Source organism: Pseudophryne corroboree, chromosome 2, assembly GCF_028390025.1.
Source record: "Pseudophryne corroboree isolate aPseCor3 chromosome 2, aPseCor3.hap2, whole genome shotgun sequence".
NCBI classification, from domain to species: domain Eukaryota; kingdom Metazoa; phylum Chordata; class Amphibia; order Anura; family Myobatrachidae; genus Pseudophryne; species Pseudophryne corroboree.
The window spans coordinates 860,372,921-860,398,606 of NC_086445.1; the positions used below are offsets into that span (position 1 = coordinate 860,372,921).

Consider the following 25,686-nt stretch of genomic DNA (forward strand, 5'->3'; position numbering starts at 1 on the left):
TCCCGCAGAATTGATTAATAGTTCCACAGTCTCAGAAAATATAACACTTTAGAGGAAATGGTGTAAACTGTGTTTAAAGCTCCCGTGCTGGTTCCTGCATTAGTATGCAAACAGGGTCCTTTTGAATAGATTATGTACACGTGGAGTGAAAGAGTTTCATTTAGTTCCTATTATAATAGGAGCTGGTAATTGTAATTGTAGTATTTCCCAAACAAGTGTTGGTTGGTTTAGATATAAGGTAACGTTCATATAAATATAGCCGCCGTGTATGAGACTTCTGGAGACAGGTGTTAGGCCCCACAGCGAGGGTCTTCTGTGTCCGACTGCACATTTACTTTAGATATATTGTTTCAAGCGCAGAGTTTATCTCACATTTCTTCTATGTGGCAGACCTGACAATTCTATGTCAAATCTCACAGCGCTAAATACGAGTGAGGAGGGCACATTAGACAGTCAGATAGGGCGGGTTTTGACAACCATACATTGCTAATGACCAGTGAGTCAGTCTCTGAAATTTACAGAGAATAAGGAGCCTCTAACATCTAATCCGTCGTATTTACTAAACGACAGATCTTCAATGGGTTTCTTACTTAGGATATCTCACTAAGATTTAAGGCTATTTACCCGTGTCCACACAGTGACATCTAAATTGGAGAATTCCCCATTGGTGAATTCGTCTGTGCCAAACCTTATAAAGACCCAAGATACATTTGGGTCACTGGGGCGCTCTGTGTATGGAAACAATGACGATCACTTTATACTTATTGTTAATGAGAAGCTTCTGAGTATCTCGGTACAGCGTCTGCTGCCGCCTGTTACCTTGCTTCTCGTTTTTCATCGTCGCTAGTTGCAGCACTACAAGGCCAGAAGTTGTTTGGTCCTAAATTTGACAAAATGCCTCCTCCGATATCAGAAATACTCTGGTCCGGCGTTTAAAGCTTTTAGACTTCAGTCTTTTCAAGGCGGTGGTACAAAAACAGTCGCGCCTTGTAACGCCAGGGCGCTAAAGTCACAACAAGCCAGTGGCTTGACGGGCTCTCAGCCCATCTCGAATTTCCGATTGTGGAAGCGCGCCTTTACACGTTACATTTGCCGGGTTTCCAGCCATCCACTCATGGATGTATCCGCTATTTAGGGTTAAAAGACAAGACTGCCTCTGTCGGACGAAATAAGGCGTTTTGGCACGTTGCCATTCAGTCTCTGCTGGTTTCAGCAGTTTTTATTTCCAGGTCTGGTACACCAACAAAGTCAGGGTTATTATTCCCGTCTGTTTGTGGTACCGAAGCCGGAGGGCTCCGTCGCAGTCTCAATCAGCAAGTCACTTACTACAGATTGAAAATGGATTTTCTGCAGTTAGTATTTGCATATTTGAAGCCACAAGATTGCATGATTGCGCTTGATCTCCAGGATGCGTATTTACCCATTCCGGTTTGGCCACCTCATCACAGGTTCTTGCGTTTTGCAATACGCCACTACCATTAACCGTTTCAGGTTCTACCGTTTGGCCTCTTGTCAGCGCCTCGGGTATTCACCAAAGTGATGTGTGTGATGTTAGCTCATCTCAGATCCCTGGCAGTGACAATCGTTCCATACTTAGACGATCTGCTCATAAGAGCTCCGTCTCAACAGATGCTCCTCCTACTTGCGCTGCTAACGTACACCACGGTTGCAGTGTCAAGTTCAAAAACAATCGCATCTAATTCCGTCTCAACGACTTCAATTCCTAGGTATGATTACAAATACGGTAAATCAAAGATTTACCTACTACACCAGAAAGTACAGATTATACGCCATCTGGTACAATTAGTGCTCAAGCCACGCACACTATCGGTAAATTGGTGTATTCGCCTATTAGGAACAATGATGGGTTTTCGAAGCGCTTCAGGTCGGAGGTTTTCACTCGCATTTCCCACAGGGGGGCGAGGGTGTCTCTACTCTGGGCGAGAGTCTCAGAGGTTGGGGAGTTGTAGTTTAAAATGGTCAGCGACAGGGTTTCTTAACGGATCACGACAGATTGCTGTCTATAAATGTCCTGGAACTCTGTGCAATTTACAATGCACTACATGCTTCGCTCTCAGACTCTCCAAGTGCAGTCAGACAACGCGACGGCAGTCGCATACAAGGGAGGACCGAGAAGCCGCATGGCAATGCAGGAAGTAGCTCGAATCCTCAATTGCCCAGAATACCACAAGGTGATATTGGCGTTTGGGTTCATTCCGGGAGTGGACATCTGTTAGACAGATGATCTCAGCTGTCGGGATTTTCATCCAGGAGACTGGGCATTAAATCCAGAGGTGTTTCACAGGTTGGTCCACAGGTAGGGTTACCCTAAGGTGGACATGATGGCATCTCGCCACAATTACAAACGCCCAGTATGTGTCCAGAACGACAGATCCCAAGGGCAGTGGCGGTGGATGCTCTCACAATCGCGTGGCCGTACAGCCTCGTGTATTTGTTTCCACCGTTTTCCGCTGCTCTCTCCATTGCTAAAACGGATCATAAGAGAGTCCGTCACAGTCATACTAGTGATAGCTCATGGGTCTCGGAGAGCTTGGTTCTCGAATCTCCGAGGACTACTCGCAGATGAGCCTTGGCCGCTCATACTACGTCCAACCCGTTACAACAGGGGCCGTTCTTTTACTCCTATTTAGCGCGGCTGCGGTGGATGGAGTGGTTGTTGAAACCGCCCTCTTAAGAAGAGAGAGAGGGCATTACAGTATCGGTTATACCAACCATGTTACGAGCTAGGAAGCCGGTTACGGCAGCTCATTATTACAGAATTTGGCGTGCCTATATAGGTTGGTGTGAAGCTCGGAAGTTTCCGACATCATTTTTCAAGTTACCCATATTCTGTTATTTTTACAGACGGGGTTGGATGGAGGACTGCGTTTATCTACACTGAAGGTGCAGGTATCTGTGTTGTCAATTTATTTTTAAAGACGATTGGCTCTATTGCCGTCGGTACACACTTTTCTGCAGGGTGTTCTCAGAGTACATCCTCTATTTATCCCACCTACAGCGCCATGGGACTTGAATTTGGGTTCAGATTTCTTACAGTCTTCATATTTTGAACCCTTACAGCAAGTGGATATTAAGTTTCTGACTTGGAAAACGTTTTTTCTTCTAGCCTTAGCTTCGGCAAGGCGTTTTTCAATTTGGGTGCCTTGTCTTGCAAGCCACCGTATTTGGTGTTTCCTGATGACAGAGCGTAACTTCGGACGATTTCCGATTTCTTACCAAAGCTAGTGTCATCTTTTCACATCAATCAACCAATAGTGGTTCCTGTGTTGACAGCACATTCTAGAATTCTGAATGTGGTACGCGCATTACGCGTTTATATGTCCCGAACGTCTACAGTTCGTAATACGGATACGTTGTTTGTTCTCTATGATGCTGCCAAGTGGGGTTGGCCAGCTTCTCAGCAGACCTTATCCAGATGGATAAAACTGACTATACGTCAGGCTTACCTTAAGGCTAAGTTACAGTCGCCTACATCAGTAATAGCTCATCCCACAGGTTCTGTGGGAACGTCATGGCCAGCTGGTCGTGGAGCTTCTACGACACAGCTTGACCGTGCGGCTACATGGTCTTCAGTGCACACGTTTGTGCGCTTTTACAAGTTTGATACGTTTGCGGCATCAGCATCTAGCTTTGGCCGCCTAGTGTTACAGGTGTCAAACAGCTCTCCCGCCCACGGGGGAAGCTTTGGTACGTCCCAAGAGTACTCCAGTGACCCCTAGTGGATGAAAAAGAAAATAGGATTTTGGTACTTACCAGGTAAATCCTTTTCTTTGAATCCATAGGGGGCACTGGACGCCCACCCAGAGCAGTTTTACCTGGGTTGTATTAAGCTCAGGGGATCTTATGGTAACACATTTTCACCGACTGGTTCAAATTATAAAGTTCTATCGGTTATGGTGTCAACTGTTTCGTTGGCAGTATCGTTATGTGTCAACTTTGTTGTTGTCCGTTATGTTATAAGAATTCTCCATTGTCAACCTCTCTATAGTTCCTGTTCGGCTCAGTAAAAAACACTGAGGTAGTACACTGAGCTACTCGGGGATATGGAGGGGTGGAGATTTCTAAATTTAAATATTCAGTGCCTTTGTTCCTGCTAAGCCGTCCATATCCCAAGAGTACTCCAGTGCCCCCTATGGATTCAAAGAAAAGGATTTACCTGGTAAGTACCAAAATCCTATTTTTAAAATGTACTGTTCATGAATCCCTTCCTCTGCATAGTTGCGGCACACTGTTACGACACAACTGTTCTGTTATTATTCTATGTTGACCACTTATTTGGGCGTTTTCTCTCTGGTGGGTGCAGTGATTTCTATCCAAGTAAAAAGTCTGTTTTCTTGTGCAGTCACAGAGCAGCCTGGTAGGCCGGGAAGTCACGGAAGTCACGGATATTTGCGTTCCCCCTCACCATCAGTCCGCTCCCAGGAGAACATGATACAGCAAAGGCCAAGTATATTACATGGAGCTAACGGGAAAAGTGTTATCACACCTTTAGACCCTGCACAACTACGAATCATGTAGGTATTTCTAAGCGAGCACAGCATCTGAGAAAGTACTGTGGTTGCATTCTATAATGTTGCAGTTTTAGCTGCATCAGACAATGTCTTTTCTCTTTCATCCATCTGGGGGACGCTGCGCAGTTACTTGTGGGTTAGAGGTGTGTGGTTGTGGAGTTTGGCACAGAACTATTAAGAACTGACCCCTCCCCCCTCTAACCCCTCCCATCTCCTTCCTGCCCAGCCAGCACCTCGGTTTTAGTTTTGTGCCTGTGGAGTACAGACACAGATTTTTCTCTCATGAAGATTTTAGTTAGGTATTTTATTATTTTATCACTTGGAGTGCCTAGTCCCTGTATACAGGTGACAGGTGCTACTAGAGTGGGGTTAGCTAAAGATTCCCACTCTGTTCTGCCGCTGAAAGCCACCACACTTCGGTCACTGGGGCTGGATTCCTGTTCCTAAGAAGTCGGCAGTGAGGAGGTACAGGATAGACACAATCTGTCTCTGACAGTATTGGTCTATCCTTCCCTATATAATATAGAATATATATTATAGAATATTTGTATTTATACTTGTGTGCCTCTCCCCCCCCCCTCCCCCCCCCCCCCCTCCTCCCCCTCCGCTCTCTCTCCGGAGGTGAGCGTTGGAGTGCAGTACCATATTCCACTGTGTTTTGACCAGACATTCTATAGACTAGAGGGCCAGTGCTCCTTCCCTAGCTATAAGTAGACTGTCACTGGCTGTAACTGCTGGTTCACAAAGTCTGGGCAATGTTACATTTAACTGAAGGAAAGGGGAAGAGAGTGGTGAGTCACTCTCCGGGGGATCGCTAGAGGCTGCCCGCACAGAGCCGCTGTATGTAGCGGTGCGCGGGAGCAGCTGCCCGAACAAAGCCGCTACCCGAACACAGCCGCTGTATATAGCGGTGTGCGGGTGCCACTGCCCGATCAGAGCCGCTGGGGAGCCGCTGGATGTAGCAGTGAGCAGGAGACGCAGGCTTCCGGCTATAGCAGGGGGACGCGGCGCTTACTTCAAAAGGACGGATTCCCGCCCTGCACTGCCTTGCGCGCCCTCCCGGCCAGCGTCTGCAAAGCACCGGGCGCCATCTTCTACGGAGACAGTACAAGGGGCGCTGTGCAGCACACACCTAACAGCAAGTATACTTTGGGGGCATAGTGTTACTCTACACTTGTAATGAGAGTTAACAGATTTAATTTTTGCACAAATTACTCTACTGAGCTTATAGTTCGTTTGTAGTGCACTTGTTTAAAGAAAATAAATAAATAAAATGAAGTTTAATTATGTCAATACGTCAGAAGGATCTACAAAGAGGAAAGACATCCTCGGTGGTTATTTTTCTGCTTTCAATGTGAGTCAAGGCTAGCTAAGGGTAAAGCGGATGCTGATACCCTCTGTGCTTCATGCTCTGGTGCATCTGTGGTGATCCAACAGGGAGTTTCCGCGGATCAGTCTATGTCTGCTTGGATCAGAGACATCTGGTGTGGGCTTAAAATATGGGCAGATGTCTTGCTAATTTAATTCAATCCCAAAACAAGTTTGTAAACTCTGCCGGCAGTTCTTCTGCTACAAAACGGCCATAGCCGTTGCCGCTATAACTTTCTGGGGGGTTCTGATTGACACAGCGCATGTGCTGTCTGCATGCACCTAGAACAATGTTCAGGTGTAGTTTTTATAAAAAGGGGAAGTAGACCCAGAGTGGGGCGAGATTTCGGTCTGGGAAGATGACTTTTCTACTAGCTCAGCTGTTAGATTGCTGATAGACTCCATCCGTCACCTTAATAACAGGGATATTTTAAAGGAGCCTGACTTAAGCCGGATTCTCGTTTCCAATCCCCTACGGCATAAAAAATTTCTATATCCTTTTACAGAGAGGATATCAGATTTTGGGAAACAGGCCAAAAGGTAGACGTTCCCATTTCAAATTTAGCAGGAACTACGGTTATTCCTTCTGTACAGTCTGTGACGTTGAAAGATCAGATGGAAGCAATGCCTAAATCTGTTTTCTTTATCAGGTGTTTCTCTTCAACCACTTTTAGCTGGCGCTTGGGTCCTCAAGGCCGCGGATGACTGACTAGCACAGGTCATCTCTGGAAGGTAGTCTGACGATCCATCGGAAGCCATTCAATTAACAGAACAGATTTCAGAAGGTTCTTACTTATGTGGGTGAGGCCTTGGTTGATCCTGCTGCACTACAATTCCGTATTTGTGCCTTGACCGTGACAACAAGACGGTCTCTTTGGTCTCGGGTTTGGAAGGCCGATTTTGACCCCAAACAGACCTTGTCGGCGGTACCATTTGAAGGTGAGTACTCTTTAGGTCGGAATCAAAGAAGATTATCTCACATTCTACAGAAGGAACCCCTTTCTTCCAGTTGCTCCTCCGAAACCGAATTCTACAAGGTTCCGGTACTTTCATATACAGGGGATACCCACGAAGGGAGGCATTCAGAGGTAGACGTAAACCTGCCAACAAACCTACTGCATGACGGTTCACGATCCTCGGAGGAGTCAGTGACGGTTGAGACTCGGTTACTACAGTTCAAAGAAGGGTGGTTCCTATCGAAACGAGGACCCAGTCCCATATCGGGTGTTCATCACACCTCTTTCAAATGGTTCCTTCGGACGTCGAGCTCTTCATCATGCAACAGCCATTTTGCTTACGAAATGAAGTAATTCTTCTAGGTCCCGCTCGGCAGAGAGGTCGGGATTTTACTCGTGGACAAACTGGAGGGTTCATTTCAACCCAAAAGTTCAAAATGGAATCCATCCTCTCGGTTATTGTCGCCAAGGAAACGGGGATATTTGGCCTAATTGGACGTAAGACGCCTATCTGCTTGTTTCTATTTGGACGGGTCATCAATCTCTTCTGAGATTCGCGGTCGGCCTTGACATTTTCAGTTTCAGGCAGGGAATCAACAGTATTCTGTATTTGGGTAATCTGTTGATCAAGGCAGGGTGGATTCTTCATCACAACTTGCGTCTCGCTATGGAGTCTCTGCGGTCATTCGGATGAATAATTTATTGTCTGAAGTCATCTTTGCTTCCTTCCCGGAAGATGATGTTTCTGGGACTTTTATTCGACACCAACAACCAGAAAAGTGGTTCTTCCTCAGGACAAGATTCAGGACATACAGTCCAGAATTCGAACACGGCTACATTTACCGGTGGTTTCGGTTCTCCGTTGCATGCAAGTGAGACAAGATGGTGGCAACCTTCAAGGCAGTTCCATATGCCACGTTTCAGACTCGACCCTTTTCAGACTCAGATTCTCAACTGTTGGACTCGGACAGGGCCTCATCTTGAATTACTGTTGGTCCGCGTGTCTGTACAGACTCGTCAGTCGCTTCGCTGGGGGTTTCACAGATACAATTTGACCAAAGTAGTTCCGTTCACAAATTGGTCTTGGGTGATGGTCACCACAAACACCGGCCTCAGAGGTTGGGGGGCGGTGTTTCAGACTCATCACTTTCAGGGACTCTGGACCAGTCAAGAGTTACAGTTGCAGATCAGCATCTTGGAGTTACGGACAATCCGGTATGCACTACTTCGGATTCAAACCATGGTTCAAGGTCATCCAGTGCGGATTCAGTCTGACAGCGCCTCAGCAGTTGCTTACATAAACAAGGAAGTAGGTACTCGAAGCTGATCCGCAATGATAGAAGTCGCTCAGACTCTCACATGGGCGGAACATTGGTTCCTGGCCATATTCGCGATTCATATTCCAGAAATCGAGAACTGGGAAGCGGATTTCTTAAGCCGTCACACGATGCATCCGGGAGAGTGGGAGTTTCACCAGGAGGTGTTTCTGACTCTAGTAGCCCGGTGGGGGTTGCCCGATGTAGATCTGATAGCGTCTCGTCTCAATAATAATCTTCCTCTCTACGGGTCGCGTACTCAGGACCCTCAAGCAATTCTAATCGATGCACTGACAGCACCGTGGCACTTTCAACTGGGATATGTGTTTCCACCATTTCCACTGATTCCACGTCTGCTTAAACGCATTCAGTAAGAAGGTCTCCCAATCATTTGGGTAGCCTCAGCTTGGCCACGCTGACAGTGGTACATTCTATGGTCGTCAAGGAACCATTCCGACTCCCTCTGTGTCCGGATCTTCTGATTCAAGGACCAGGTCACCGCCCAGATTGGGTCGGCTGGCTTTGACGATTTGGTTCTTGAACCCAACCTTTTAAGGGAAAAGGGTTTTTTTCTCGTCTTGTTGTGTAGACGATGTCTCGGGCTAAAAAAAAAAAACAAACAAACAAAAAAAAACGGTGACTTCTAGAGTATACCACCGAGTATAGCGTATTTACATTGATTGGTGTCAAAAGCGTGGTTTAACACCGGATTTGTTTCGTATTCCTCGTCGGTTTATACTTCCTTCAGGAGGGTCTCAATAAGGGTCTGAGACTTCTTCACTGAAGGGTCAAGTTTCTGACTTATCGGTTCTTTCTTTCAAAAGAGACTGGCTATCTTTCCAGAAGTTCAGACGTTCCTTCAGGGAGTTCTTCGGATTCAGCCACCTTTTGTTCCTCTGGTTCCCCCTTGGGACTGTAACTTAGTCTTTACGGCTCTTCAGTATTCTCCATTTGAGCTATTTGGAATCTGTAAAATTGCGGTATCTAACGTTCAAAAGTTGTCTTCCTATTGACAATTGCCTCCGCAGGGCGAGTGTCTGCATGGACAGCTCTTTCTTGCAGACCACCCTTGTTGAGGTTTCATGATAGCCGGGTGATTCTGCGAACAAAAACCTTCCTTCCTTACGAAAGTTGTGTCAGCGTTTCATCTAAATTAGGACATTGTCCTTCCAGCGTTTACTCCTTCTCCTTCCGGGGAGGATTCCCATTTGGCTCTCTTAGATATGCTCAGGGCCTTACGGATTTATTTATCTTGTCCAAATCCTGTCGGTCGTACGGCTGCATTGTTAGTTTTTAATTGATGCGCCCAAACGAGATTGGCCGGCTTCCAAGAACACAGTGGCTCGTTGGGTGATTTCGCCATAAAAACAGTTTTCTGATATTTCAATTTCTGAATCGATTCCAGCTCATTCGAGTTGGAGCTTCTTGGGCTGCTCGCGGGAATGCATCTATTGAGCAGCTGTGTAGGGCGGCGACTTGGTCGCCTGTGCATACGGTTCAAAAAGGGTTTACCGTTTTTTTCATATTTTCAATTTGGAAACTGCCTCTGTTGGGCGTCAAATTTTACAGACGGCTATGCCGTCTACTTCTCCCTCCTCTCATTAGCTTGCTTTGGGAAATCCCACAAGTAACTGCGCAGCGTCCCCCAGATGGATGAAAGAGAAATAGGGATTTTTGTTTACTTACCGTAAAATCTCTTTCTCTGATTCCATCTGGGGGACGCTGCGATCCCTCCCATATGGTTGTCTGGTTTAACCAGTAAAATTTTTTCGGTCTATCTCCTTTGGCTTGGCTAAACGTTAACTGAGGTGCTGGCTGGGCAGGAAGGAGATGGGAGGGGTTAGAGGGGGGAGGGGTCAGTTCTTAATAGTTCTGTGCCAAACTCCACAACCACACACCTCTAACCCACAAGTAACTGCGCAGCGTCCCCCAGATGGAATCAGAGAAAGAGATTTTACGGTAAGTAAACAAAAATCCCTATTTTTGTCTTCATTTATAGGAATTTCAACATGTAGCATGTTCTTTGATTCCAGTACATTGTATTTACATACATAAAAGGGCTGATGCACAATTCGGCCATAATTGCTCCAGCATTGCGTGCATGGAGCACAATACGGATATTAGTTGCATCTGTCAGTGCTTAACCCACAATTCTGTCTTCACACCCTCTCTGAACTTAGTATATGTGAGCCCGGTGACACCCAAGTTCAAAGTAGAGATGCGTTCAATTTTTATGGAACTCTGTATCACCTATTGTTACATGCACAAAATAAAAATATGCTGGGGGCGTGGCTTGGCTGCTGAAGGAGGCAGTTGTGCTCTGAGAGTGCTCCTGGGACCAACAACTATATATTACATATATATTCCTTTCCTGCCCTCTTCCAACTGCCCCAGTACTTGCTTTACCCCTGCTGTCCCCCCTGCTGTCCCCCCCTGGGGTGCCGCGGAATCGGGGAGCAGTTTTCACTGCTCCTGCGGGTTGCGGCCTGCGGGGAACACAGAAGCCGGGACCTCAATTTCCCTCTCATTCCAGACGTGACACCGGGACCCACAGTTCGGGCTGCTGACTCCCCCCGGAGCTCCCTTATACACGCCGCCGCTGACCGCGGCCAGAAGAAACCTCCCTGCTGCTGGCTGCTCGCCTCTGCACGGCGTGGAGGACTCACCGCTCGGGACGGAGCTGACGGAGGCCTGGCGGCCATTACTATACCGGGTCAGTGTCCCCCATCCTCCCTCCCGCACAGAGCGATACGCCTGAGTGCTCCCCCGTCCCTGCCTTACCTCCGTGGCACGTCCTCTGCCTGACGAGCCCGACGGGGGACCCTCTGCCCCGCTGTGCGGCCTGGAACGGGGCCCTGGGGATCGGCGCCGGGTGACGGCGGAGCACAGGAACTGGCGCGACCGCGAGAGTAGGTGCGCTGGACACAGCCGCCCGCTCAGCCTCCTGGTCCTGGCTGCTTGGGGAATATCTTACACTGCCACCAATGCTACGGGCCACTCCAGGGACACATTAGAAAACACAGTCCCGGAGGCCCCATAAGTGAAGCCGACGCCGCCATATTAACTATGGGCTGCATGCCCACTCAGCCCCCTATACGTCCTGGGCTGCATCTATAATACCCTGCTGCAAACTAAAATAGTCAGGAGACTAATTATATGTGGGGACAACACCCCAGTCATATGGGCCCCCCTGTATCTGCATATTAAAAACTGCCCAGCACTCTTGCTAGCTGAGAAGCAGGCAGTCAGCCTCACCTCTCTATACTGCTGCTGGGATTGGAGCTCCCTCTTGTGGCGAATCTTGAAACTGCACCCCTTTCCCCAGATTCTCTTATACTACCTCACTTTTTTGGCAGAGAGGCTAGGAAAGCATCAAGATGGATGAACGATATGCCGACACTCTCCAACTACGATACTTAACCCTTCGCTCTATGGTACCTGGACTTTAAACTACAATGATCTGATCAAGCCACGCTGGGGGGAACGCGCGTAATGACACCCGCACCTGTACGTGGATGCCCAGCTCGACGATAACCTCCTCCGATCACGCCTAGCATCGTGCCTCATGCCGGGCAGACGGTCTACCAAAAAAAGGTCATCTGCCTTAGCCAACTCATCCCGAACCAAGGCCTTTCAGACGCTATTTCGACCGCCGACACCTGTTCCTACTTCCACCACTCCTTCCTCGTCCTCCTTGCCCTCCAGAGCTATGGCAGACAAGACGGCTGGGGAGAAATCTGCTCTCCCTCTGCCATCTTCTCCCGTGGTGGAATCCTCAGACTTATCTACGATTCTCTCCACATTGCGGTCCCTGCCCACCCGGCAGGACCTTCAATCCATGGAACAACGAATACAGGATTCTATCCAGACCCGTCTCTCATCCTTGCAGTCGGACATCACGCAAGTCGCAGATAGAGTAGCAACACTAGAAGGTTGCGCTGAGAAGACGGATACAAAAATTTCAGACCTTCACGATCTTATCTCTCGGCAGTCGTCTTCTCTGGTAGCCATGGGTCGACGACTCGATGACGTAGATAACAGAGGTCGCCGGAATAACCTAAGAATACGAGGTTTGTCTGAGGACGTAGCACCCCAAAACCTTGAGTCTGCCCTAACCAAAATATTCAATGAACTTTTGGAGATGGACTCGGAATACCAGATAGTGTTTGACAGAGCACATCGGGCTTTACGTCCTAGAGGAGCGCCGACGGAACGACCCCGAGACGTTATCTGCAGACTCCACTACTTTCAAGAGAAAGAGGAGATCCTCAGAGCAGCTAGACGAGCACCGGACATTATTTTCCAGGGCCAGAGGATACAAATCTTCCCGGACATCTCGTGGTCTACCTTACAGCAGAGGCGTATACTTCGCCCCATCACAGATGAACTCAAAAGCCGTAACATCAAATTCCGCTGGGGTTTCCCAATATCTATCCAAGTGACCTATAAAGGTTCCCTTTATGTTCTGCAGGAGTATGATGGCGTCAAGGACTTCTGCTTAGCTCTAGATATCCCGGCCCCGACCCTCCCTAATTGGCTAGACCCGTCTGAACTTTCACTGGCTCCTCCACCCCAAAGGGAGCGATGGCAAAAAGTCCGTAATACTCGGAGGCGTCGGCGGAATGACACATCCGGAGAGCCCCCACCTGTGCCTGATGCTGCGAATACCACAGATGACATGAGATGACAGGACCGGACAAGAGTTCCGGCTAAGATCCATAAAGACGCGTGACTAGTAGATATGTTTATTGAATAGTGATATATTGTTTTCTCTTTTACGCTGTTCTTTCGATACAGGTTGAATAGTCTACTCTGACGGTTACTCAAACACGCGATTACCACTCATAGATGCCTACGTATTGATACCCCCTACCACATTATAATACCCTGGCTTATGTGTTTGTTTCCTGGTTTCTAGGTTACCATTTTTATACTGGACTACCGATTCCTGTTTCGTTGTCTTGCCCCCATAGACCTACTGCCCTACTGGGTTCTTACAATTTACCGATCTAGTCTTTCCCTTACTAGAACTATTATATCCACTGATTAGCATTGAACAGTACTGTTTATATCACAATGCTACCTATGATGGTGTGTCCCGGTTCCCCCCAGACCCCCCCCTTGCTCTGCTATACATTCGTAGTTCATGGGCCTTTTCTGGTTTCCCATGACTAATGATGCAGAGTATTGCTGTTGCATTGACAGCAGCAGTTGTCTTTATCTCTTTAAGTCTCTGTTACCCCCCTCCCTCCCTCCCTCTTGTGTTTTCCTACCCCCCTCCCCTTATTTAGATAAGGTGTTCTGGGCGGCTGCTCTTTTCGTAAGACTACATGGGTATCACAGCGAACCAGCAATGCTGGTACCCACGACCATCAGACCAATATGGCTACCTTAAAGCTGGTATCGTTTAATGTGAAAGGCCTCAATATCCCTGAGAAGAGGTCCCGGCTCCTACACTCTCTACACACCGACAAAGCGGACGTGGTGTTCCTTCAGGAGACGCACTTTAAAAAAGGAGCCTCTCCGAAGCTACACTCTCGTCATTTCCCGCAGGGATATTATAATGATTTCTCTGGGGCTAAGGCCAAGGGAGTTGCAATCCTGTTTGCCAAACATATTAGATTACAGGATGTGTTAGAAATCCCTATTGGAGATGGGAGGGGCCTGATGGTGAAGGCTACCATTGCTGAACAAATTTTTACATTTGTTAACCTTTATCTTCCTAATCAGGGTCAGATTCGCTTTATGAGGGAGGCCTTGGAGTTGATAGAACAATCTTTGACAGGGGTATTAGTGATAGGAGGTGATCTTAATTGGGCATTGGAGCCTCTTCTAGATACTTCAACTGGAGCACTTAGATCCTCTAAGACTGATGTTAGACGCTTCAAGTCAATTTTGCATGATTTTCAGTTAATGGACACCTGGCGCCTGCTCCACCCCAAAGATAGAGACTACACGTTTTATTCCCACCCACATAATTCCTATACCCGTATTGACTATATCTTTATTGACCATAACTCCCTCGATTTTCTAGTAGATGCCACAATTGGTCAAATAGTCGGATCTGACCATGCCCCAATAACTGTTACCCTGTCCTGGCGCTGTCCCCCCCCACGTCAATGGCGCTGGCGCTTCAACGAGCATTTCCTTAGAGACCCAGACTGCCGAGCCCAACTGGACAGTGCCATTGAGGACTATATAGCTCTTAACATGACTAATGAAGTCTCCCCAGTGACGCTGTGGGAAGCCCATAAATGTGTGATTAGGGGCAAGTGTATCCAACTGGGCTCCCTCCTTAAAAAACAAAAAAACGAATGTCGAGAAGCCCTACTTACTAAAATTAAACGGCTGGAATCCATTCATAAATCCACGCTAACTTCAGACGTGTTAGCAGAATTGCAAGACGCTCGATCTTCTCTTAATGGCTTGCTAGACGAAGGCACTCGTAGGGCATTTCGCTGCTGTCGACACAAGTTCCACAGATGGGGTAATAAACCTGGGAAACTTCTTGCCCGCGCCCTTCGTGCCCAAAGATCCCTGACTTATATCAGAGAGATTAAGGACTCCTCTGGTGTCCCCCATGCTTCTGACGACAAGATGGCTGGGATTTTTCATACGTACTATACGAAACTCTATAATCTGACCTCTCAGCGCTCCCAGTGTGAGCAGTCGGTACATGGGAAGGCAATAGAGGATTATCTAGAAGAGATTAAATTCCCGTCCCTCTCCCCTGCTATAATTGAGGCCCTTGACATCCCTTTTACATCCGACGAATTGCTGTCCGCTCTGAAATCCTCCCCGTCTGGAAAGAGCCCAGGTCCTGACGGCTTTCCCATATCCTATTACAAAGCATTCCAAGATAAACTTCTCCCCCTCCTGCTCCGGGCATGTAACGCGGTCTCTCCACAGATCCCCTTCTCAAACCAGTCCCTGGAGGCCCATGTCACGGTCATCCCTAAAGACGGAAAAGATCCTTCATTACCATCTAATTACAGGCCAATCTCCCTCCTTAACGTTGACCTTAAATTATATGCTAAGCTCTTGGCGAATCGCCTGTGTCAGCTGCTTCCAACAGTAGTGCACCCGGATCAGGTTGGTTTCGTACGTGGTAGAGAAGCGAGGGACAACACCATACGAGTGATTGACTTGATTGCCCATGCGAACACCGCTAAGGTCCCCATGATGCTTCTCTCCATAGACGCTGAGAAAGCCTTTGACCGCATTGACTGGGTCTTTATGGAGGTCGCGCTGCGTCGGTTGGGCCTGGGAGAGGTGTTCCTGCAAAAAATATTGGCGCTATATCGAACACCCTCAGCACAAGTGCGGGTAAACGGAATACTATCTGACCCGATAGTCATCTCTAATGGGACTAGACAGGGATGCCCGCTGTCACCATTGATATATGTTATCTGTATGGAAGCTCTGGCAAGAGCAATTAGACAAAATCCGGATATCACTGGCCTGAGGGTGGGCGGAAACGAACATAAACTTGCATTATTTGCGGACGACCTTTTAGCGATAGTTACAAACCCTGCTGTTTCCCTGTCTGGACTTATGAAGGAATTTACACGCTTTGGAGCATTATCCAATTTCAAGATTAATTATGCTAAATCAACGGCTCTTAGTATCTCTCTCGCCACAGACTTAGTCTCGTCTCTAAAAACATCATTCCCATTTGCCTGGCACCCCTCACATATTAAATACCTAGGTATTCTGATCCCCTCCTCCCTCTCGACCACTGTCACTCTGAACCATATTCCTTTATTGCAAAAACTGCGTAAGGAAATGTCACAGTGGCTCCAACAGAAGTTCTCCTGGCTAGGCCGTATGAACATTGTAAAAATGAATATCTTACCACGACTACTTTATCTTTTCCAAACTATTCCCTTAAAGCTCCCCCATCAGTTTTTGGCAAATGCGCACAAAGCAATCAGCCACTTTGTTTGGAACGGCAGAAAACCCAGGTTTAAACACTGCTACCTATTCTTAAAGAAATCTCAAGGGGGCCAGCAGCTGCCCATGATTACGGCATACTATCAGGCTACAATTTTGAATAGGGTCCTGGATTGGTCACGGCCTGATGCCGGCTCTAAGCGGTGGGTTGACTTGGAGAAACGCTCTTCAGGTTTGCATTTACAGGCAGTACCCTGGCTTGGATCCATTGGCCGCTCTTCGCACCTGACGGTTGGGCCCACCTTGGCTCTATGGAGAACACTGAGATTCAAAATGGGTCTTTCCTCATCAACTTCTCTGCTTCTCCCACTCCTTGACAACCCACTGTTTGGACCAGGCATGGGTGGGGGTGTGCCCACTAGGTGGAACAGGGCAGGTTTGACTAGAATAACACACTTGCTCTCTGGAGGGAAGATTAAAGCTTTCAATGACATTAGAGAGGGAACTGATATTCCTGCGACTGACTTCTGGTTCTATCTCCAAACTCGCCATTTTATTTTATCTCATAGGACAGCTACTACACTGACTGGTAGTCTTACCCCTTTTGAAGCAATGTGCACCCAATCCTCTGAACCCTCACATGTTATATCAGGTATCTATAAGATATTACTGCATGGTCGCTACACCGGTAACCCGGCTTTCTGCGCGAAATGGGATGCAGATCTCATACCTAGAGGTATACACATCAACTGGCAGAAGCACTGTGAAGCTATGTCCCGTTGTTCTACTAGCTTAGAAGTTATTGAAACACAGTATAAACTTCTTACCAGGTGGTATCGCTGCCCTTCCCTTCTTCATAAGTTTTATCCCTCAGTATCCCCCTTGTGCTGGAGGTGTGGGAAAGAATGTGGCTCCCTTCTTCATATATGGTGGGACTGTCCCCTGATCACCACCTTTTGGAACCAAATAATTCAAATATCCTCCAAGATCCTGGGGTTTCAGGCGCCTACTGGAATCGACTTCTGGTTGCTCTCCCACACTACAATCCCACTGGCAAAATATAAACATTCCCTTCTCAAACATCTCAATAACGCAGCGAGAGCTGTAGTGCCAGTCCATTGGAAGTCCCGGGCCCCCCCTCAAATATGGGAATGGTTTCAGCGGATAGAATTCTATAGATCGATGGAGGATATTTTTCACTCTGTCCTTGACTCACGTGCCGATTATGTTGCCACGTGGTTCTCTTGGATAGAGTTTAAGTCTACCTCTACCTACAAAGACCAGATCCCACTAGACTCAACATGATGCCGTTTATCTGTGTATCACACCTCGCTACGTGGAACCCGCGCTAATATTTAATAAAGACTGATTAGCTTGCCCATTTCCCCCCCTGTTTCTATTCCCATTCCCCCCTCTAACCCCTGTCTTGTTTAGTGTGTAGATGTTGGATGTTTTATATTTTACAGTTACCTTAACCCATGTATTTGTACACTGTACGACTTGTTGTACTCTTGAAAATGTCCTAATTTTTTCTGTAAAACCAAAATAAAGAATATATAAAAAAAAATAAAAATATGCTTTGCAGGTCAGCTCTCTGTATAAGACATGGTGGAAATGTCACCTTGGAGGGAACTGTGATATAAATTGATCAGACTGAGTTTTTTTGCATGACATATTGGCGGTGATTCAATTGTTTTTTAAGCTGCGACAAATAATGGGTGCCCATTTTTGCAATTCAATTGTTTTGGGCACCCTTTAATTACAGTGTCACGCCCAAGTAGACAGGGTTTAGCCACACAAAGCACCAAAACCCAACTAAACAGCTGGTTTTTCCTACATTTCAGCTTGCAGCCTCCAGGGCTGTTTCTAGAATTTGTGCTATTAACACATTAATGGGGCAGATGAATTAACCTGGAAAAGGCATAAGGAAGTGATACCAGTGATATGTGCAAGGTGATAAAGGCACCAGCCAATCGGCTCCAATATGTAAATTAACAGTTAGGATCTGATTGGCTGGTGCCTTTATCACCTTGCACATATCACTGGTTTATCACTTCCTTATGCCTTCTCCAGGTTAATACACCTGCCCCAGTGTTTGTTTGTTACTTTCCTTCTACTACTTACCGCACTAAATCATAGGCACTCATTCTACAAGTCCATCAACTGGTTAGAGGTTGTGTCTTTCTTCTCATATCCTGTTATGTATTTTCATGTCATCTGAGCCTGACCACTTCCCAGAGATGACTTTCTAATCTTGGTGTGGTTAGGCCAGCCCTGACTAAACTCCAGATCTTCTTGCATTATGAAAGGATTATTTTCTACATGGGTAAAATTGGTAGGTCATTGGGAGAAGATAAATGAATCGTAGTTCAGAAATATAAAGCAATAGTTCTTTTGTGCAGTGTATATTCTAAATCCAGGATTACTAATGCAATTAAAGAAATGTAGTAAAGCCTTGTATTATAGTGTGATGAAATAGAAATAACAGTTTTAAAGTGTACAATTACTTTTTGCATAATTTTTTTTTTTTTTTTTTACAATCCACCAGGCCTCTCAATCCCGGAGGGCCCTCCATCACCCAGGGAATTCCAGCCTCCCGCTACAGCACTGCAGCTGATGCATTAGCTGCCTTAGTAGATGCAGCAGCTTCTGCGCCACAAATGGAAGTCTCCAAACCAAAAGAAAGCAAGCTGGATTCTGCACGATCAGAGGAGAACATGGCCAGGCGTGCAGCATTAGAGCAACAGCAAATGGAATCTGAGCGTAGACTGGTACAAAGCCCATACACCTCATCCAGCTTCTCTAGCAGCAAGTCGCAAAGCCAGCCATCCCCAGCCGTGTACTCTGAGGCTGGTAAAGATAAAACTGCACATACAAAATCACGATATATGGAGGAGTTAAGGACAAGAGGAAAGACCACTATAACTGCAGCTAACTTCATAGATGTCATCATAACACAGCAGATAGCCTCTGACAAAGATGCTCGCGAGCGAAGTTCACAGAGCTCCGATTCCTCCAGTAGCTGTAAGTGGACAGATTGAGCAAGCTATGTTTTTTTCACAGCACATATATAATACTCTTTCAGGGCTTTCAGTTAGATGTGGTTTTTACCGTGGGGGAAAAGGGTGGTAGCCTCAGGTTTTAATGCAAATCCTCATTAACTGCTGCCTGTGGGCTGCTATGGGCTCTAATGGGTGTAGTATGGCATACTGACAGTGTGGCGAGCGCAAAGGAGCCCCTTGCGGGCTCGCTGCGCTCGCCACGCTATTTTATTCTCCCTCCAGGGGGGTCGTGGACCCCCATGAGGGAGAATAGATGTCGGTATGCCGGGTGTCGGGATCCCGGCGCCGGTATACTGTGCGCCGGGATCCCGACATTCGGCATACTGAAGACCACCCGCTCTAATTGAATAGCCTTGGGGGATCAATTAGCCAGCAGTAAATGACCACATTTAATTGAATTCCTCACTGATAGCGCTTTTATACTGAAATGACGAGTCGCACCCGGGAGCCGTAGATGGGTGCTCCCGGCTGTGACCCCCTTTCAGACAGCGGCTCGCCCAGGCATATTGCCGGGTTTGTGATGTCACCGCTGACGTGTAGAGGCGGCGCTTGGAGACAAAATTATCTCCAAGCGTTCTCCTCTTCTCTATGCAGTGAACGGGTCCCGGGTCACATCGACCCGGCTAACCCGTTTACACTGCATCGCAACTCAAGTTCTTCCCGGGCCCAACCCTGCAGGCTAGCCGTGTTGGATTCCCAGGTAACTAGATCTGGGTAAACCCTTTTACACCTAGCCGCTCCCGGGCTATCACTGTAATAACCCAGGGTTTTAGTGGCGATGTAAAAGGGGTAAAATTACTAGGCACTTTTAAGAGTATTTCAATGGCAGACCTTTGTAACAGAAAACCATAAAGATACTGCTACAATGTAGCTATGCTCATCTTTGCTGTGATGCTGCAGCACGGCTTGCTGCATGGCAGGCCAGGCTGAGACTATTTGCAGTCGGCAAATAATCGCAGCCTGGCATTCCTTTTGGAATTAATGGAGCGTATTGTCGCAGCCTGGCATGCCACACAGCATGCCGCATCGCTGTAAGTTGAGCATGGTTACATCTGTATATAATAATTGTTGTATCAGGATGCTATAAAGACTTGTATAAATGCCACAATGGTTTAATTGGTAGCAGTGAATAGTCTCCTTGATATATATACATGTAAACATAATTATTTCAGACTGTCTCCTTTATATTAATTCCAGGAATCTGGGGGGAGATATATGATTTGGTCCGGTTCTCCCATTACTTGTCAGGACCTGCTTCGCCCATTTAGCGCTGCGAAACATGTCCCTGCATCGATAGAATGTATATTGCCAAAGAGGGAGAGTACACTGCCTATCTTACGGCTGTACCTGCTGACTGAGACCAGCGCTTGTGCCGGTCACAAATCTCCCTGCGGGTAAAAAAAATAAAAAAAAAATATTTTGGTTTGCACAATCTCTGGCTGTTGTAGCCGACAGCCAGGGACAGTGCTGTGCATCTGGCAACAACCTGCTGCAGTTGTGGAAATCGATAGCTGCAGTTGTCGGAACGGTCAGCGACAAGACAAGTTCATACATTTGCTGGCTCATCGGTGCCCTATCTTGCAGATAAGAGCGCCAATGCTGCTGGCATAACACATACATCGAAGCGGCATCTGCAGCGCATACCATACACATATACAGCTATGGCACATAACGGAGGATCATACATCTACCCCTTTGGGTTGTTAAAGATCCTTATCTATAAGCATCACAGCATATTGGGCCTAATTCAAGGGTCTTCCCCACCTGCACTGCACATGGTTTTGCCAAACCTCCCAACTGTCCCGATTTTTCCGGGACAGTCCCGGCCCGCAGTGTCCCGCGGTGTAGGGGTCAGTTAGGAGTCTCTGTGTCTCGCTGCCCTGCTTAGCAGAGCAGCGGTGAATAGACGCTGTGCGCATGCGCCCAGCGTTTATTCACTTGAGTCAGAGGGAGAGGGGGCATGCCAGCGGCTCACAGAGCGCTGGGCATGCCCCTAAGTGATGAAAACGGGGGCGTGGCTCGCAGTCGTGGGTCCTCCCGGGAAGCCACACCCCCTTTTCCTAGGCAACTCTCCTTTTTTCGGAAGCACGCTCTTTAGAATACTGAGAAGTTGGGGGGTATGGTTTTGCCCATTAGAGGAAGATTTTGCTTTTGCGATCAACCTTGAATTAGGACCATCATGTAGAAGATTGTTTAGAATAGTGTTTCCCAAACTCTGTCCTCAGTGCATGTTTTCCATATCTACTAATTGGTGTACAGGTGTATTCTTTACTGGCTGAAAAGATCTGCAAGTGGAGCTAATTAGTTCAATTCTGGTGCTGAAGACATCCATACAAAAATGCAGGGTTGGGGTTTTAAAGACCAAGGAAGAGAGGTATAGCACCTTCAAGAGCGATAAAACGTTGCCCATGTTACCAGAATCACCGTCAAGCTATTATTCATCTAGCACAGTCTACAAAATAATTGTTTCAAGCCGATTTGTTGCTAAAGGCAATTTTTCCATTTTCTCTAACGCCGTAGAGAATGCTGGGACTCTGTAAGGACCATGGGGATAGACGGGCTCCGCAGGAGACATGGGCACTTTAAGAAAGACTTTGACTCTGGGTGTGCACTGGCTCCTACCTCTATCCCCTCCTCCAGACCTCAGTTTGATACTGTGCCCAGAGGAGCTGGGTGCATTTCAGGAGCTCTCCTGAGTTTCCTGTAAGAAAGCATTTTTGTTAGGTTTTTTATTTTCAGGGAGCCTGCTGGCAACAGACTCCCTGCATCGAGGGACTGAGGAGAGAGAAACAGACCCACTTCTCTGAGTTTCAGGGCTCTGTTTCTTAGGCTACTGGATACCATTAGCTCCAGAGGGTGTCAGAACACAGGTCTAACCCTGGAGTTCGTCCCGGAGCCGCGCCGCCGTCCTCCTCACAGAGCCGGAAGATAGAAGCCGGGTGAGTATGAGAGGAAAAGATCTTCAGAGGCGGCAGAAGACTTCATTGATCTTCACTGAGGTAACGCACAGCACTGTAGCTGTGCGCCATTGCTCCCATACACCTCACAAACGGCAGTCACTGTAAGGGTGCAGGGGGGGGGGCACCCTGGGCAGCAGTATAAACCTCTTATTTGGCAAAAGAGAGCATATATACAGCTGGACACTGTATATATGCATGAGCCACCGCCAATTTTACACTTGTAGCGGCACAGAAGCCCGCCGCCTAGGGGGCGGGGCTTCTCCCTCAGCACTCACCAGCGCCATGTTTTTCTCCACAGCACCGCTGAGGGGAAGCTCCCGGATTCTCCCCTGCTTATACCACGGTAGAAGAGAGGGTTTTAAAGAAGAGGGGGGGCACATAATTCGGCGCAGATAATAATAACAGCGCTACGAGGCAAACATTAAATTGCTGTGTTTTTCCTGGGTCATATTGCGCTGGGGTGTGTGCTGGCATACTCTCTCTCTCTGTCTCTCCAAAGGGCATTGTGGGGGAACTGTCTTCAGAAGAGCATTCCCCGAGTGTGTGGTGTGTCGGTACGTGTGTGTCGACATGTCTGAGGTAAAAGGCTCTCCTAAGGAGGAGATGGAGCAAATGTGTGTGTGGTGTCTCCGTCGACAACGCCGACGCCTGATTGGATATGTGAAATTAAGTGCTAAGATGAATTTTACACAAAAGATTAGAGAACAGACAGGGAATCTACCCATGTCTGTCCCTATGTCACAGAGACCTTCACGGTCTCACAACGCTCACTATCCAAAATAATAGACTCTGATATTGACACGGAGTCTGACTCCAGTGTCGACTACGATAATGCAAAGTACAGCCAAAACTGGCAGAAAGGTATTCAATATATGATTATTGTAATAAAAGATGTTTTGCATATCACTGATGACTCATCTGTCCCTGACACGAGAGTACACATGTTTAAGGGGAAGAAAGCTGAGGTAAATTTCCCTCCTCTCATGCAGAAAAAGAGCGGGAATTTCCAGACAAGAAGCTGCAGCTTCCCAAAAAGAATTCTCAGGGAGTATCCTTTTCCTAATGGGGCCAGGATACGATGGGAATCTTCCCCTAGGGTGTACAAGGCATTGACACGTTTACCCAAAAAAGGTAGCGCTGACTTTACAGCTATCCTCAGGGATCCTGAAGATAGCATGCAGTAAAAGTACTTTGAAGTCCATTTACTCACATTCTGGTTCACTACTCAGACCGGCGATTGTATCGGCATGGGGTTATAGCGCTGTGGCAGCGTAGACAGATACCTTATCAGCAGAGATTGAAACCCTAGATAAGGATACCATGTTATTGTCCCTAGTATGTATGTGTATGTATATATATATATATATATATATAGATAGATAGATAGATAGATAGATAGATAGATAGATAGATAGATAGATAGATAGATAGATAGATATATATATATATATATATATATATATATATATATATATCTATCTAAGACATGCCCAAAGAGACATTAGTCTACTGGGTTCTAGAGTCAACGCTATGTCGATTTCTGCTAGACGTGTCCTGTGGAACATGCAATGGACAGGTGATGCCGACTAAAAGAGGCATATGGAGTTGTTGCCTTACAAGGGTGAGGAATTGTTCGGAGAGGGCCTCTCGGATCTCGTCTCCACGGCTACGGCAGGTAAATCAAATTTTTTTGCCATATATTCCCTCACAATCTAAGAAAGCGCCTCATTATCGAATGCAGTCCTTTCGTTCCAGTAAAAGCAAGAGAGCACGGGGATCGTCCTTTCTAGCCAGAGGTAAGGGCAGAGGGAAAAAGCTGCACAACACAGCTAGTTCCCAGGAACAGAAGTCCTCCCCGGCCTCTGCTAAATCCACTGCATGACGCTGGGGCTCCCCTGAGGGAGTCAGCTCCTGTGGGGGCACGTCTTCGACTGTTCAGCCACGTCTGGGTCCACTCACAGGTGGATCCATGGGCAATAGAATTTGTTTCCCAGGGTTACAAGCTGGAATTCGAAGAAGTGCCTCCTCGCCGGTTTTTCAAATCGGCCCTACCGAAACAACCCCTGGAAAGGGAGATAGTGTTACATGCGATTCACTAATTGTGTCTGCAACAAGTGGTGGTAGAGGTTCCCCTGCTTCAAAGAGGGCAGGGGTACTACTCAACTCTGTTTGTGGTTCCGAAACCGGACGGTTCGGTCAGACCCATTTTAAATTTAAAATTCCTGAACCTTTACTTAAAACGGTTCAAGTTCAAGATGGAATCACTCAGGGCGGTCATCGCCAGCCTAGAAGGGGGATATTTTTTGTATCTCTGGACATAAAGGATGCATACCTGCATGTCCCCATATATCCTCCTCATCAGGCGTACCTGAGATTGGCGGTACAGGATTGTCATTACCAATTTCAGACGTTGCCGTTTGGGCTTTCCACGGCCCCGAGAATTTTCACCAAGGTAATGGCGGAAATGATGGTGCTCCTGCGCAAGCTGGGTGTCACAATTATCCCGTACTTGGACGATCTCCTCATAAAAGCGAGATCACGGGTGAAGTTGCTGAGCAGCGTATCACTTTCACTGAATGTTTTACAGCGACACGGCTGTATTCTCGATATTCCAAAGTCGCAGCTGAATCCTACAACTCGTCTGCCCTTCTTGGGCATGATTCTGGACACAGACCAGAAAAGGGTTTTTCTTCCGAAGGAAAAAGCGCAGGAACTCATGACTCTAGTCATGAACTTGTTAAAACCAAAACAAGTGTCAGTACATCATTGCACTCAAGTCCTGGGAAAGATGGTGGCAACATACGAAGCCATTCCATACGGCAGATTCCATGCAAGGGCCTTCCAATGGGACCTATTGGCCAAATGGTCCGGGTCGTATCTGCAATTGCATCAGCGGATCACCCTGTCCCGCAGGGCCAGGGTATCTCTCCTGTGGTGGCTAAACAGTGCTCACCTTCTAGAGGGCCGCAGGTTCAGCATTCAGGACTGGATCCTGGTGACCACGGACGCGAGCCTCCGAGGTTGGGGAGCACACAGGGAAGAAATTTCCAAGTCAAGAGACTTGTCTACACATCAACATCCTGGAACTAAGGGCCATATACAACGCCCTATGTCAAGCGGAGATCTTACTTCTCAATCGACCAGTTCTGATCCAGTCAGACAACATCACCGCAGTAGCTCATGTAAACCGCCAAGGCGGCACAAAGAGCAGAGTGGCAATGGCGGAAGCCACCAGAGTTCTTTGCTGGGCGGAGAATCATGTAAGCGCTCTGTCAGCAGTGTTCATTCCGGGAGTGGACAACTGGGAAGCAGACTTCCTCAGCAGACACGATCTGCATCCGGGAGAGTGGGGACTTCGTCAGGAAGTCTTCGCGCAGATTGCAAGTCGGTGGGGACTACCCCAAATAGGCATGATAGCATCCCGTCTCAACAAAAAGCTACAAAGTTATTGCCCTAGGTCAAGAAACCCTCAGGCGGTAGTTGTGGACGCACTAGTGACGCCGTGGGTGTTCCAGTCGGTACATGCGTTTCCTCCTCTTCCTCTAATACCCAAGGTGTTGAGGATAATAAGAAAAAGAGGAGTGAGAACAATTCTCATT

At 47.4% G+C, this 25,686-nt stretch overlaps 1 protein-coding gene across 16 annotated transcripts in view; it reads left to right on the plus strand.

Annotated features, from left to right (window-relative positions):
• NCOR1 (nuclear receptor corepressor 1) overlaps positions 1-25,686 on the plus strand; it is a 426,430-nt gene that overhangs the window by 361,800 nt on the left and 38,944 nt on the right. For all 16 annotated transcript variants that reach the window (XM_063955846.1, XM_063955845.1, XM_063955858.1 and 13 more), the window contains 2 exons: positions 4,364-4,535; positions 18,614-19,089. In XM_063955846.1, the coding sequence (XP_063811916.1) occupies positions 4,364-4,535; positions 18,614-19,089 (648 nt within the window). The remainder of the gene's footprint in view (positions 1-4,363; positions 4,536-18,613; positions 19,090-25,686) is intronic.